Source organism: Poeciliopsis prolifica, unplaced genomic scaffold (assembly GCF_027474105.1).
Source record: "Poeciliopsis prolifica strain line A6 unplaced genomic scaffold, Auburn_PproV2 SCAFFOLD045, whole genome shotgun sequence".
NCBI lineage: Eukaryota > Metazoa > Chordata > Actinopteri > Cyprinodontiformes > Poeciliidae > Poeciliopsis > Poeciliopsis prolifica.
In genome coordinates this window covers 1,003,358-1,018,026 of record NW_026562420.1, presented here as the reverse complement: position 1 = coordinate 1,018,026, position 14,669 = coordinate 1,003,358, and the positions used below count along the sequence as shown (strand labels likewise).

The following is a 14,669-nucleotide window of genomic DNA, read 5'->3' as shown; positions in this document are numbered from 1 at the left end:
GAAATAACCGCTCAGTCGCTTTCGGTTGGCACGGATCTGCTCGGAACGTCTTAGCAAGTTTCCAAGTAATACAATGGTCAACATGTCGCCACTGCTGAGTTTTACTAATGAATGTTTGCTGCAATGCACAACGTAGCCTCTTGTGACTTTTGCAGCCATAGCATACAATAGTAATCATTAAAAAAATGACACCTAGTGATGCAGGAAATAAAAATCAGATGTGGTGAATAAATTCAGGAATGAAATACTAACTCAATCTTCAGTAGCAACATACAATGGAAGATATATTCATAAGGGGGTATAAGAAAAGGCATTAAGAAATAGTAAGAAACAGGTTAAACTAATCTAAACTGATTCACAAGTCCATGCACACAAATTGTGCATGACAATATAGCTAGAAAACACAAATCTAATACATACATTAATTGCAGGTATTCTGAGCTTCTTATTAAAATATTCTGGGTTTTCACAGTTTGACAGGGAGTCGGCCCAAAACTGCGACTGCACAGAGCAACAAAGTTGAACATTTTTAAGCTTTCTTGTGTTGCATTGCTGGTGCTCGTGTGCAGACCTGTGTGTATGAGGTTGAAATTTCACATCACAAATTAGACCAGTCGCTCAGCAGGAGGACGACAAGAGACTGTCATCAGCACATCGCACAAATTCTAGTGAACGGAGAGGGATATTTCTAAATGAGCCTGTAAAATAAAATGTCATCCTTTAAACCTTCCTGACTATAAAAACCTGGAGAATCTTCATACAAGTTTGTTTTGAGACAATAAAACATTTTGTTAAGCAGTTTATGAAAACATGCATCGGGACGATTTTTTATATGGGCTGTACAGGTAGTTGCCCAGGGCAGCAACTACCTGTTGCCACCCTGTTTTTTTTTTTTTAATTAAGTCAGTCTGATAATTGACTTAATTTTAATTGATTGGAGTGCAGCAGAAGTAGGGTCTTGCCCACGGCACCATTCCTGGAAGAACCACACCTGTGTGCATATTTATTTTCCAACCTCACAAAGTTAGGCCTGGTGATTAATCATGATTCATCACAGCGCCACAGTGTGATATTTTTAAATCAACTGACAGCACTAATTTTAATGTCAGGTTGTTGGGGTTTTTTTTGTAGGTTCAAGCTTGTTACATCTCTTTACAATAAGTGTGTCATATCTATGAATGGCTAAAATAAAATATATAGGATGTATATAAACCAATTTTGATACGGCCAAAAAAAAACACACACCCTATCCTAGCAGTTTATTTATTTTCTTAAATTGATTTTATCAAACAAATGTATTAACTTATGACAACACTGTGTTCAGCACTGAGAGAGGGAGATAGCACTAGAGTTGTGAGGGGGCCGAAGCCATTGTTTGGTCGAGGTGAAACAAATGAGACCCCAGAGAGCTCTACTTAGCTACTCATAAAGGTCAGATATGGAGTCACACACCAGTGGATGCTAATCCTGACCCCTGGGACTGGATATGTGCTCGTGTGCCTGTGGATGTGATTGTTTCACAGGATTGTGACATTTAAACCTAAACGAGCGTTCGATCGCATGCAGCAGAGCGCCGTGTATGTGAAGTGCACCTTTGACTTGGAGAACAGCGGGCTTTACTGCCCATGGACGTTTAATTAGAAACGACCCTCAGGGTAACTTTAACATCAGAGTTTCTCGTGTGGACAACCGCATTTTCTCGCTGCTATTAATATTCTGATTTCCTATTTTCCACATTACTCAACATATAAACCTGCTGATTAAAAGATATTTTTATTCCCCTAAAAAAATAAACACTTTCCTCTTAGCAAGTTTTTAAAGTTGCTTTTCGGATTGTTTTGTATTTATTTGTTTTGCTCAGAGCGGTTTTGTCATTACGAGACATCGCTGTACGTTGGCCATTATATCCGCCAGATACACCGCCTAATTGCTAATTTACTAATAATGCACCCTGACGGGTTGAAATCCTTTCCCTGTTCCTGCACGCCTGTCAGCGGGCCCCTCTGACTGAGCCACCTGAGAGCCAGCAGCAATGTCATTTGTGAGTTTTAGCAGGAAAACGGCGGAGATAACGACGGGTGGGTCACCGCAACAGTTCATCCCGAGTGTAATGAGCAGAAAACATACCGCAAATTAGTAAATGTGAATGCAAGCAAGAGCACACGGACCGAAGGTTCTCGTTATGAATAATTATCATCATTTGTGTTTGTCCGAGACCACAGTTATGCCACGCCGCTAATAAATTAGACCGTTTCTGTTCCATTTGCATATTTCATTTTGTGGATTTTAGCACGAATATATGAACAAAAAACACATTATGGGGGTTTTACTGTATCCACAGGGAGGAAAAGCTAAATCACTTCTGATGACCTTTGGAGCAAGGCTCTGCAGACAGAGTCGAGAAAACTGGGATAATTCTACAGAAGAAGAAAAAATGTGCATATTTCCAACCTGAGTGGATGCAGAGATAAGACACAGGAAAGAGATGCACGACCTTTTGCAAACTCTTGTAAACAAAACAAAATTTAAAAAAGGAAATATGCTTTTGCACCACTTCCCAACACCTCCAAGACTCCTGACATAATTGTTTTGCCAAAATATATCAATGAAAAACATTATTTTGTTACATAAGTCATCATACAGTCATCATACAGTTACATACAGTAGTAACAGAGCTGCACAATATGTCTAATGGAATATAAATGTTGGCAATACTGCAACTAGAAATGCTTGGATGCATTATGTTTTATTTGCATTTAATATTAAAGGCACAAGACATAAGGGACAGATAATCTGAAATAATCGAGCTCCTCTGCCTTCTCTCAGCACTGGAAACACTCAGTTGAAAATGTGTCCATATTACGAGCAGCAGTGTGCATCCAATGACCACTTTAAAAAAAAAAAATTGGTCAAAAAATATATTATCATAATCATCGTCATCTATCAATTGTCACTCACTTATAATAACTTAATCCAAATTCTTCAAATAAGACTTTAGAGGTTGTTTTTTATTGTTCTAGTACAGATTTCTGATGTTCAGAAGAATTGAAAAGATAAGACACAAATTAGCAAAAACAAAAAAAAAACACTTTATTTTTGCTAATTTGCTTGCTTAGTTGGTTAGTTTTTAGCCTTCCTAATTTCAGTACTCCAGAACTACTGTGTCCACCTCGACTGTCAGCACAAAATATAGGCTTAGAGCCAAGAAGTATTCATAGTACCGTTTTTAAAAGAAAAGAGATGAGATGCTAAAGCCATCTTGTGGGATAAATCTGAATTATTGATCAAACTGGAATTTCAGTACTGTGCATATTGACAACCTGGTGAGGATGTGGAGAGAAACCCAAGGAAGGAAGAGAATTGTTGTGTTTTGTTTTTTTAAGCCAAATCCCAATTTTCTTTACCCCTGCTGTCAACACTTTGCCCAGGTGGCTTGATTGCCTCTGGGAGAGCATTTTGTCTTTAGGGGACTGAGGTCGCCATGAGAGCAGGTTGATATGCTGCCAGTAAACAATGTGTTGATTTGGCTTTAGGGTTTGGGTCATTATCCAGCTGAAAGACTTGCTGACCAACTATTTTTAGTTTCACCACAAGAGATAAGAGTTTTATTCCACACGCCATAGTATTTCAAAGAGTTTGTGACCCTGGCAGCATGGGCGGAAAGTGTTTCTTTTCAGCCATTACAACGGTTCAATCAGTTGTCATGTAGCAACATGCTTTTCCGAGCCGCCTTTAAACACAACTCGAGTGCAAAGACGCTCGCGCCAGTTTTACACCAATGGGTGAGGCAGCGACGAACATGTTGGCAACATGGCAGAAAACTAGCAAAAGCTTGCAGTTTTTCCCAGCAAGTTGTAACGCTGTCAAATTCAGACAATGTTCACTAAATGATCACATTCATGCCAATATCACCTTAGGCTTTATTAGCAAGAATAGGCTACTAATTTTCTCCATATACGTTCTTATCTCACTCACGCCCGGCCGTTTGTCTTCGTGTTGAGTTTAAAACAAAACATTAAAGAAACCAGTCAAACACAGAACTTTAATTTGAGAATTAAGAAAGAACTACAAAGAGTAGACGGGTAATTAATTATGTAATCTTCCTGTTGACCATGTGGCCCAACTTGCAATTATTTGAGTAAAAAGATCTAAATTAGAAACTGAAATTCAAAATACAAAAAGGTCAAAGGTGTAACTTTTCATTGCAAGAAACTGGACACTTACCCTCTTACCTTACAAGTCTGACATTTGTCTTCATATATTAATTAAAAAAAAAATGCCCCAAAACATTAAGTTACATTATTATCTTTTAGACTATTAACAACCAGGGCATTTTGATTACGACAGAATATTTGGGCCATGCTAAGACATTAAAAAAAATTTAATTAAGAGAATAAAGTCATACAAGAATTAAGTTGAAACATTACAGAATTGAAGTCATAAGTTGTAATACTATGACTATATCCTCATAATACCACAATAATTATTTTTTTTAGAATGGCCCTAATACTCCATCGTATTAGACAACTGTTAACAGTTAAAAATAAAAATTAAAAATCACACTTAAGCATAAAGAAACTGGCTGATTTTTTTGAGTCTGAACTCTTATTCTCCACTGCCTTCGTCCTTATCAACTTCCTCCTGCTCTTCATCCTGTGCTCCAGTTTTCTCCTCATCTTGTGCAACTTTCTCCTCCTTGTCCTTCTCCGCCTCCCCTCCGCTGTGCTCGTCTCTCCGTTCGCCAGCGATCACGTCGGTTTTCGTCTTGGCCGCGTCCTCTTTTACCACTTCCTGAACATTGTACTTCCTGTACAGCGTATAGTCTCTGGCCACGCTGATGCAGCACACGGCCTTGATTACCTCCACGATTATCGTCAGCTCAGGGTTCGTCAGATCCACCTTGTTTTTCGGGTTCAGCTTCCCAACGAGACCTGGGTGATGGTGGAAAACCCCAAAGAAAACTTTCGTTTTTAAATCGGAAAACAGCCAATTCTAATACGCCGCGGCGGACCTGAACGCACCTGCGATGGATTTGATGATTTCCTCTCTCTTGTTATGGCTGCTGTTTCGGGCCTTGAAGGCGATCTGGTAAGTTGCACTGTGCGGAGTTTTGAACCAGGGCTCTAAGAAGGTAGTCAGGTATTTCAGCATGTCTTCCTGGAACGCCTTGCACGTTCCAGTTACCTGTAGCCCACAAAAAGAAAGATCAGACACAACAAATGACAAAAAGAACAACAAATGATGGTAGACTTTATATCCGACATAAAACTGTGCAGAAATTGTTCTTCATCTTTCATATAACTTCTACCACAATCAATGCATTCAGATTAGGGTTCACTGTGTCTTCTCACAGGAAGCATCCGGAGGATGACTCGCGACTTCTTTTTCTTGGTAGAATGGAGGTCAGACAGAATGTGATGAACCAATTTGTCAGGTTCTATAAAAGAAATTTTTAAAAGTCAATTAAAAACCCTAATAAAATCTAAAATAAAACAAACGTTCCCCGTTTCTAAAAAGCATACCCAGATTGTGAGTTCTGATGAAGATGACATTGTTAGCGCCGCTCTCCAGGGCCTGGAAGCGTCTCTCCTGTTTGCCTGCAGACGACTGAAGCTGTGCGACTTCCTTCTTCAACGCCACGTCTACGTCTTCTTCTTCGGCTTCTTCTTCCTCACTGCTGCTGCTTCCTTTGTTGTTCTGAAGCTGCAAGTTAAAGTGAAACTTTGTTTTGGCTATTTTATTTATTCTTTACTTAAACCTCCCACCCCCCAAAAAAACAGCCTTTCAAACTTTGGCAAAATATTCTTCACTGCAATGGAAACACTTTTTTCGCAAGGTGTTGATCACACTTGACATGTGATCAACAGCCGGATGTCACTACTGGCAGAAACCACAAAGAAGAGGACAGGAAGTACTTCATATTTTGTTTTTCAGACAATGTGCATCTGATTCCACCACAGCATCGCATAGTTCATATAAACTCTCATTCCAACGTGTTGAATCCATAGCACTTCTGTAAAATTACTAACTACAATTTCCCCAAAACGCCATATATGCAGCCACTCCCAAGTATGAGGAGTTTGTAGTTCCAATGCCTGAATAAGACACAGACGTCTCCTCTGATGGTTAATTTTGAATATATCTCATGCAACTGTTTGCATCCAACGCTGCCATGATTTATAGTGACTTGGCGCATAAACAAGCTCGTGAACATAATTTTAATTCATTTGTAATTTAATGGAAACACCTCAATAGCAAAATTGTGTTTTTTTGTTTCAACATTGGCAAAGATTTGTGCACATTTGCAATGAAAACGCAGCTACAGATACCATGATCACTGAACCTGCTTTTGACACATTGGGCAGTTGGAGTAGGATAACAGCCCTGCTGGAAAATTAAATCACTCTTCAAGAGTGAAGACTTTTTCCTTCCACTCAACTTTCTGTCGTTTTTTTTTAATGGAACCATAATCATCAAAATAGACAGAAAAAAACTTCAAATCTATCTTGAGATTCATTTTGTACCAATTCACTAAAATTACATTTCACTTGACCTTATAATTTGTTCATGCAGGCTGTAGAAAAACCTCAAGAGGACGAGCTTCCACGCGACTAACCAGCTAAAGAAATAATAGCAGCATCAGGGGATAGAAAAGGGGGCTGAACTGGATCCCCGTTTAAAGGATTTTCTAATCAAGTCTGATCTGGTTCAGCCGGGGGTGGAGGGAGACACAGCCAGCCGTGAGGTTGGATCACCAGCCGTCACCTGCAACAGGACCGCATTTGAACGCGCAGTTTCGCATTCTTTAGTAGCAAACGGGATTAAAACGATTCGCCACAGCCAGTCTGACCTTCTCCGGACCGTAGAGCTTGTCCGCGTATTCGTTGAGCAGGTTGAAGGCCTCCGCGGTGCACTTTCTCTCGTTCATGTTGCAGGTGATGAGGATCCCCTGCATTCCCACCTCCAGCTCCCGGGAGCCCTTCCACCGCTTGCCCTGCTGACCGGACACATAGCGCTTCTTGCTGCGCTTCCTCGACTCGTTTTGCACGGCTGACATGTTAGCGACGGGCTTCTCCCCCACAGACGCGAGGTGGAAATATTTTTAGCCTCCTCTCGGATCTCCACTGACAAGGCTACCGTCAAGGTTCCGGTTCTTCTTCTCCTCCGGTTTTGAAGCTGCGCAGGCCAACGGGACCGCAGCTTTCCGCGGGACTTTTAGGGTTCAATGAGAAAAATCGATCGGACACGAGCGCGTTTCCGTCTTCGCACGTGTTCAGGTGAAAACCGTAAACTAGCTGGATCGAGTCACAACATTGCACGTTTGTTGGTTGTCCTCTACGGCGTGTCAGGAAGGACAAAAAGACTCATCGAGGAAAAAAAAAAAAGCGAATAGGAAGCGGGACACCGAGTGATCTGGGAGGACTGAAAAAACTTAAAATAAAGTTAGTGTGAGTCAGAGCTGCAAAATTGTCTTTGGTCATTTTAGATATTTGTTGTAATACCCAAAATGTTCATGGTTGCATATAGTTTACACTCTTTTTCTAGAACTGGACAATATATGGAATAACAATCATTTGACTTTCAACTTGGGCAATATTACAATCAGAAAAGTCATTTTTGGAAGGATAATGCAGCTACATATGGCTTCGTCAGTGACTTTCTTCTTATCTGTTAAGGTTTTTCTCCAGATTTTGTTTTTCAGATCTTTTTATAAAAAAAAAGGGAATAAATCATAGCTCTTTCATAACTCAATACTGGTCTTAAGAGACAGGGTCCAGCTAGACTGCACGAGAGTTTGACCCCGTATGCGGTCTATGTGTGCCTTTACTAGGTTTTTTTTTTTTGGTGTGTGTGTGGTTTTGGGAACTGATGGTATGACGGGACAACCCACCCGCTTCTCTACTGTCTGGCTGTGATATCTGCTCTTCCTAAACATTGAGCGCTAAAAAAATGACCGCAAGAGGGTTTAATACTTTTTCACATTTGGCCAGGTTGGTTTGACCAGCATGTTTGCCTTTATTAAAATATTACTTGATGTGTGGATACAAGTTATGTTTATCTGTTATTGAAATGTGTTTGGTGATCTAAGACACTTCTGACAAAGCACTGTGAATGTTAACTACAGAACTGTTGCAACTCACTGGTCATCAAAAAAAGAAAAATCCCAAAGTGAGGGTAAAATCCAACAATAAAAATTTTTTATCAAAAATTATTAGTTACATGTTTCTCAAATATTGTGCAGCCCTATTGCTTCTGTCGGCAAGATTTTTTTTCTTTTGTAACTCAGAAGTCCTCATCTTTAGGCTGGTAAATACTAGTGGCTCAGTGACAAAGAGCATGCACAGCTGCTCCTCCAGTCGTTCAGCAACTTTTTCTCTGCGGCCGCCTGTATGGAAGTGCAGAGTTGACCTGACAAAGTGATACAGAAGACCCAGCAGCAGGGGGAGCCACTGAGCTGCTCTTCATGAGCGCAGACTCCCATTTAAAGAACCCGCAGCCTCTCTCTTTGGCCCCCGAGCGGCGAACCGGGCAGCAGTAGAACCCCCGGCCGTGATTCGGACCGCCGTTTGACACAACCTGCCGCCTCGCACGGCGACCACAGGTGCACAGAGGGGAGGTGACCCTTGACCCATTTGCTGAGAGAGCCCCACTGAGTCCTTTGGCACAGGAGGAGAGCAGGTTTGTTGGCAAAGAGGACAGGATGTTTCTGGGTGGATGCAAAGAGCTAGACGTAGACGGATGAGGAGTTTTTGGATCAGTATAAATAGTAAATGAAGATTTCAGAGGTTCTCTGTGTTTCGCTGTGGTTGGTTTGGGTCTCATGGTGGATGGATTTGGAGTGGAAGTGTTTTCAGGCAGAAAGGGGTTGGGTAGAACTGGAGAGACCCTGTTGTGTTGATTATTTTTATGACGCGTATCTAACCTTAAATGTCCATTCAGTTTGCTCCAATTAACAACTTTCGGCACAGCAAAACATTTCTCCATCTGTCTGCTTGTTGATTGGTGCGGTTCTTCACTTGCGTGATTAAAGACTTCAGCATTTGAATTTACAGATTTTCCCACCATCAATGAATCTCGTGCATTATTCAGTACTTCTGAGTTTTCTGTTCTCTCGTGTTGTGAAACGAGGGGTGCTTCGAGTGAATGATCCAGTCCGTCCCACTCCTGACATCTGCCGTCGTAATCTGAAACGTAACCAACCGTTCCACCAGAGACTGCATCCGTTTCAGTCTGATCGGATACCAACACCACGTCATCGTAAGAACTGCACCGCTCATCCGTTTCCACCAGAAGGTCTCGCTCCTCTTCGTCCGCAGGAGATGTTTTGACGACGTTTTGATGACGTAGAGAGGAAATGCAGCCAACCGTGGTGGAGAACAGAACATGGCTGCTGCTTCCATTACCGTGTGGTGAGCTACAGTTTGACGGAACTGTGGACAAAAGAAGACGAGGAACAACATGTGCTGTCGCCAACTTGTCAGTTTGTCCCTTTAAAGGTGCTGTTGTTATGTTCAACAATGTTTTTGGTGATATTAGGCTGTGACACGTTTGACCCGAGCTTGAACTCGGAGGCTCCTCATGAAGAGGATGTTTTTGACGAGCTTTCAGTGAAATATTGAACGATGATGAGCTCTTGCTGCTGTTAAGGAAATTTGCCTTTTTCCTGGCATCATCCTGTTTTTCTTGCATTCTTCCTGAAGGAGGGACATTTTTATTGAAAAGGAATTTGGCCATTGATGGAGTCTGCGGGAATATAAACCAGATAATCGGTTACTTAAAAAAAGAAATTCAAAATATCCTCTTAAAATTTCATCTCCTACAGCTCCACACTTGTAATGGTGCAAGTTGTCACATTTAGCCTCAAACTTCAAAGTATGTTAATCGGACTTGATGTGATAAATGACAGACCAACACATAGCCTGTCGCAAAAGCAATTAAACAAAAGATGCATTAAAAAGAGTTCAATAACTTAAATTCTTATGATCAATACTTTTTGAGTAATTTTGTTTACAGAAATGTTATAATCCATTGTATTTATGTTTTTTTTTTATTATTTATTTATTTCTGTTTCATTTATTACTTTGGTTGTGTTCTTATTTGAGATATTCCAAACATACACAACTCAGGTGGTAAGTGTTCTCTACAAAATGAACGTTTATCGGTTTTTGAACAGGCAAACCTCCATTATTATGCCGTTAACATATCATTTGAAAATGGTCTCAAATCACCAAGATTATTATTTATTGCAATAACTTTTGGGACAATTTATCATCCAGAAAGATTTGTTATCATGACAGGCCTCATTGTGGAGAATTATGAGTAATAAGGAAAGATGATGAACGTTTTATAACGGTAAGTTTACTGATACTCCCGAAAAAAATCCACTGCAATCAATTTATTATCCTAAAAAAAGAAATATTTACATTTTAATTCTTTTTCACAAGAATGTCTTGGCCAAACTGTCTCATCAGGAAATAGTTGGTGTGTGTACTATAAAGTGTAACAAACCCCCTTGAGGAAGAATAACCCACCTGTAGTTTTTGAAAAAAAAAAAAAAAAAAAAAAAAACTAAATAAAATCCATTTCAGAGGGCAGAGCCAAGAAACACTAAGGTGCGTGGTGAGGTGTAGGATGAACTGGAGGAGGTGATGCAGAGCTGTGGTCATTGCATATTTTTTCTGTGAAAATTTTTAATATTGATGGTCACAGAAGTTTTAAAAAGAAACCTTTTGAATACACTATACTAATATTATCATCCAGTGTTTTCTTTCTGTTTTCAAGCACAAAACTTTAGAAAGGGGAAGTTCATTCTTCATCATTTTCTGAAGTCAGTTTATTGATTATTTAAAATTAAAAACATGAGATCACAAGATGTCAATATTTTCCACATAGAAAAGCCTAAAATACAAGGTTGATGCTAAGGAATCTGAGGAGCCTGGGTTCTCTCAGGACATTGTCGGGTGCCCACTCACCCTCTCCAGGTTCCGGGTGATCTTTAGCACACATCCATCTCTCATCATTCTGACGGCCAGCCGAGCTGTATTTCGAGCATCATCTAACCCTGAAAAGCAAAAAGAAACAAAAAGACTGTCGAAAAGACTCCAAAGTTTGAAAAGGCTGAACTAAAGAAATGTCACTTTTGGTACCGGAATGTTCTCTCCCAGAAAACTGAATCCCCAAATCTTGAAGTGCTCCATTGAGGCCTTTGGGTTTCCGGCTGTAAAAGAGCTGGAGATGCAGAAAGAAGTGAAGCGAAGTGACAGAAATCGATGAGATTCAAATTCATCTATTCTGTTACAATGCATAAAAATAGGGATGCAGTGATCCACTTTTCACTTCCAATACTGATACAGATATCTCAAATTTAGCTTCTGCTGATACCAACCCAATACAGACAAACGGTGCTGAATTGACTTGAAATGTTTTTTTTTAACCCCCTTCATACACATATAAATCTACTGAAATACAAATTTATTTGATAACTGCACCAGTATTACACTTAAATACACCAATAGTTTCACAAGCTTAGTCAAACAACTTTAATTCGTTCAGTCATTATTGTTGGGATTTTAACAGCCAACGTAAAATAAATAATAAGAAAACTGAAACTGACAAAAACAACAGATTGATTAACTTGGTAAAACATGTCAAAATAAACTGCAACAAACCTTCCTTTAAATGATTCAGAAAGTCTCATTAGGAGTTTCCAATATAATGTAAAATAAATAATAAAACATGATGTTGCTCAGAGCATGAAGCATAGAATTAGATTGAATAGATCTGTCCTGATGGATCAGGCACACTGTCACTGAGCCCTGATCCAGAATTTTCTTTCAATATCGGGACAGATAAAGAAATGTACATCTGATCAGTGCATCTCCAATGAAATAATGTTTTATTGCATAGTTCAAGTTAATATTATACACTTCATATCTGCCACATTAACTGGAATATTATCAGAAAACATCCACAAACAGTGGGGAAGTTTTGGGACGGATTAGCTGATAGTTACCCTGTATGTGCTTCTCAGGTCTATCCAGCTGCAGAGAACATCTGGTTTATAAAGCTGTTTGCGTTTGCACTCATACTGCAAACAAACGGCAAGATCCCAGTCTGAAAACACAACGCAGATAATTTCACTTTAAATACTTTTTGCTTTATGAAAAATCAGAGACATTTTCAAAACACAAAAATTTAATTGCTAACAGTTTAATTGTAAGTATTGTGGTTCTAAAAGGCATGCTATATTTCACTGTTTGGTTTTGTGATTTTAATAAGAGCTGCTAAAGCTGGCATTTACAAACTACCTTGGGAATATATATGTTGTGAAATTTCCTCCTTTTAGGTAATGCTTTATGCAAAACAGTCACAGCAGTATTTTCAATGTGATGGTGTCTTTTTTTTTAACCAGGGAAGTTGAGTGCTCTATATTTTCTAGACATTTTATTTTGTATTTATTTTCATTTATAAGTATTTTGTTGATTTACTTCTTTTAGGGTAGCCAGAGTTTATACAACCATAACACACCAATAATAACAACACTCTATTCCTCAATTCCAGCAGAGAAGAAGCAAGTAGCAAAAAGATTTTTTAAATCACATTCTGATGTCAAGCTGTAAGTGGAGCCCCCTAGCGGTCCACCAAAGTGTAGGTGGATGATAGGCAATGGGATGGAAAATGAAGTCTGGAAATACATGTTCCCCCATATTTCCTTCTCCATATGTAAGAGCAATATTTTTTATTAAATGTCATAGTTCTCTCTAATGTGTAAGAAGCATATATATCTTATATATTTTTTATAAAATCAAAAATTTTTAAGACAGAAGCTAGGTTGGACACAAGGAAGAAAACAAGAAGGATAAAACTAAATGGGAAGAAGGAGATGAACTTGAGGAGAAAATAACATGTTAGGAAAGAAGGAGGGAAATAATGCATAAAAACAGAAAACACTTTTTTTCAAGATTTCAAGAACAGAACAGAGAAGGAAATACAAAAATAGGGGCAGAACTTTAGACAACTGGGTAAAAGATACAAAGTTTTGAACTAAAACATTTTCTTTTACAACACTTTTTCCATTCTTGCAAACAAGAATTAAAAATAGAAAAAAAAAAACTTAAATCAAATTTTATATTATTTCAGATCGTTCCAGCCGGCACAGGTGCCATGACGAACCGACTGTTACCTGACCAGGTGAGGAAAGTGCACAGTTTCTGGGACGCATCAGAGGCAGAACATGTCTGCTGCTTTTTGGGAAACATCACCCCTTTCTCCAGCTGCAGGTTCTGCACCCAGCGGTTGAACCGAGAGAGGCAAATCTGAAGGGGGACACCGGCTTCTACTTGCACCTATTTAGCGAGCAAAACTCAAGCAGTCAGGCGTGCGTGTGAGGACGTTTCTGAACGTAAAAGCGTCCTCCATCATTACCTGTGTGATTCCAGTAAGCTCAGTGCAGAACTCCGAGAGAACAGGATGCTCCTGAGGCTGAACGTACGTATGAAACTCAGACTCGACCTCCCCTGAGGATGTGTTCAGCAGGACAGCAGGGAATTCAACTGCAGGGAGAAGAAAAATACATGGATTCAAGTCCACATCAGCAAACACATAGGAAATCAAATTGTATCAAATCAAAGTGATAAAAATGCAACCAATACTTACTGATTTCCTGACCGTAGTTATTTTTCTCTCTCCAACAAGTAGACTCAAAGTCGATCACAATCAAGTATGAAAATATCTGATCTGGAAGAAACCAGCATTTATATAAAATATATACATAAAAACAGTCTAGAAAAATAATATGCTTACTTCTCTACAGTAAGCATACAGTTTGTGATATCAATACTCACTGGATATCACTGATTTCTTCAAACCAGAGGCAGATTGACTTCGCTGCCTCAGTAATCCTAATCTCCTTTTTTCAGGAAAAGAACAATAAAACGTAAATCCAGAAATTTAACAGAGATTAACGTACGGTTAAGTATCACGAGGCAGGTTTATTGAAAACAAATAAATAAATTTATATTTACAATTCAAAATCTAATCCGCTGAAAACAAAACCTCACACCAGTTCCTCTTATGGTATCTTCAGTCACTTTGTACTGTAAAACATGGCGGTATTACACTTCATTGGCCTTTAAATTCAGCTCTCGCTGAGGTTTCTGGTGTGCTCTGGAAGCAGTTTCATTGAACTCTGATTCTTTGTCCGTTTTATTTGTCCTCGAATAAAACGGACAAATGTATACCCTCGTGTGTCACGCTGAGCAATTACATTGCTGTCAACAATAACAAAAACCCAATTGAAAACATAATATAAAATTAAGAGTTCACTTTTTTTTAGAAATAACATTAATCTTTAAGGCCCTTAAAAGAAGGACACCTAAATATTGGAACTATGCGGTCACGTTTCCTTGTCAAAATGTGTTAGCTGTAGGGGCCTAATGAGCTAATTCACTTACTTTGCTAGTTTTCTTGTAGCCATATCCGTCGTTTGATGCAAATCCGTCCCAAATATTATTATCGCAACGTAAATAGAGATTTTTTGCTGCATAACCTGAAAACTCAAAAATTGCCGCTGTTTTTTCAAACATTAATTAATAATTCGGAGCTCGATTCGTTTGTTCTGTAAGGCAGCGAGGTCAAACGCAGAGCTGCAGGAAAACAGCCGACAGTCT

At 39.3% G+C, this 14,669-nt stretch overlaps 2 protein-coding genes across 2 annotated transcripts; both read right to left on the bottom strand.

Moving 5' to 3' along the window:
- Window positions 1-4,023: 4,023 nt before the first annotated feature.
- On the bottom strand, window positions 4,024-7,416 carry thumpd1 (THUMP domain containing 1). Its single transcript, XM_055056477.1, has 5 exons — window positions 6,851-7,416; window positions 5,523-5,703; window positions 5,352-5,437; window positions 5,022-5,184; window positions 4,024-4,931 (listed from the first exon to the last, which is right to left on the bottom strand). The coding sequence occupies exons 1-5, from the start codon at window positions 7,055-7,057 to the stop codon at window positions 4,606-4,608; spliced, it is 963 nt and encodes a 320-aa protein (XP_054912452.1). The 5' UTR covers window positions 7,058-7,416; the 3' UTR covers window positions 4,024-4,605.
- A 71-nt stretch (window positions 7,417-7,487) lies between these two features.
- eri2 (ERI1 exoribonuclease family member 2) lies at window positions 7,488-14,653 on the bottom strand. Its single transcript, XM_055056476.1, has 9 exons — window positions 14,454-14,653; window positions 13,845-13,909; window positions 13,657-13,737; window positions 13,426-13,553; window positions 13,184-13,346; window positions 12,014-12,114; window positions 11,148-11,229; window positions 10,974-11,062; window positions 7,488-9,744 (listed from the first exon to the last, which is right to left on the bottom strand). Exons 1-9 carry the CDS (start codon window positions 14,543-14,545, stop codon window positions 8,362-8,364), a joined length of 2,184 nt encoding a protein of 727 aa, XP_054912451.1. The 5' UTR covers window positions 14,546-14,653; the 3' UTR covers window positions 7,488-8,361.
- Between the last annotated feature and the right edge of the window lie 16 nt (window positions 14,654-14,669).

Excerpts from the sequence above, each read along its gene's own strand:
- eri2 (XM_055056476.1), bottom strand. The coding sequence starts at position 14,545 with ATGCAGCAAAAAATCTCTATTTACGTTGCGATAATAATATTTGGGACG. Across the intron at positions 12,115-13,183 it reads CACTTTCCTCACCTGGTCAG|ACTGGGATCTTGCCGTTTGT; the intron begins GTAACAGTCGGT and ends TTGTGTTTTCAG. Across the intron at positions 9,745-10,973 it reads TCACCCGGAACCTGGAGAGG|ACTCCATCAATGGCCAAATT; the intron begins GTGAGTGGGCAC and ends ATATTCCCGCAG.
- thumpd1 (XM_055056477.1), bottom strand. The coding sequence starts at position 7,057 with ATGTCAGCCGTGCAAAACGAGTCGAGGAAGCGCAGCAAGAAGCGCTAT. Across the intron at positions 5,438-5,522 it reads CATCAGAACTCACAATCTGG|AACCTGACAAATTGGTTCAT; the intron begins GTATGCTTTTTA and ends TTTCTTTTATAG. Across the intron at positions 5,185-5,351 it reads TCATCCTCCGGATGCTTCCT|GTAACTGGAACGTGCAAGGC; the intron begins GTGAGAAGACAC and ends TGTGGGCTACAG.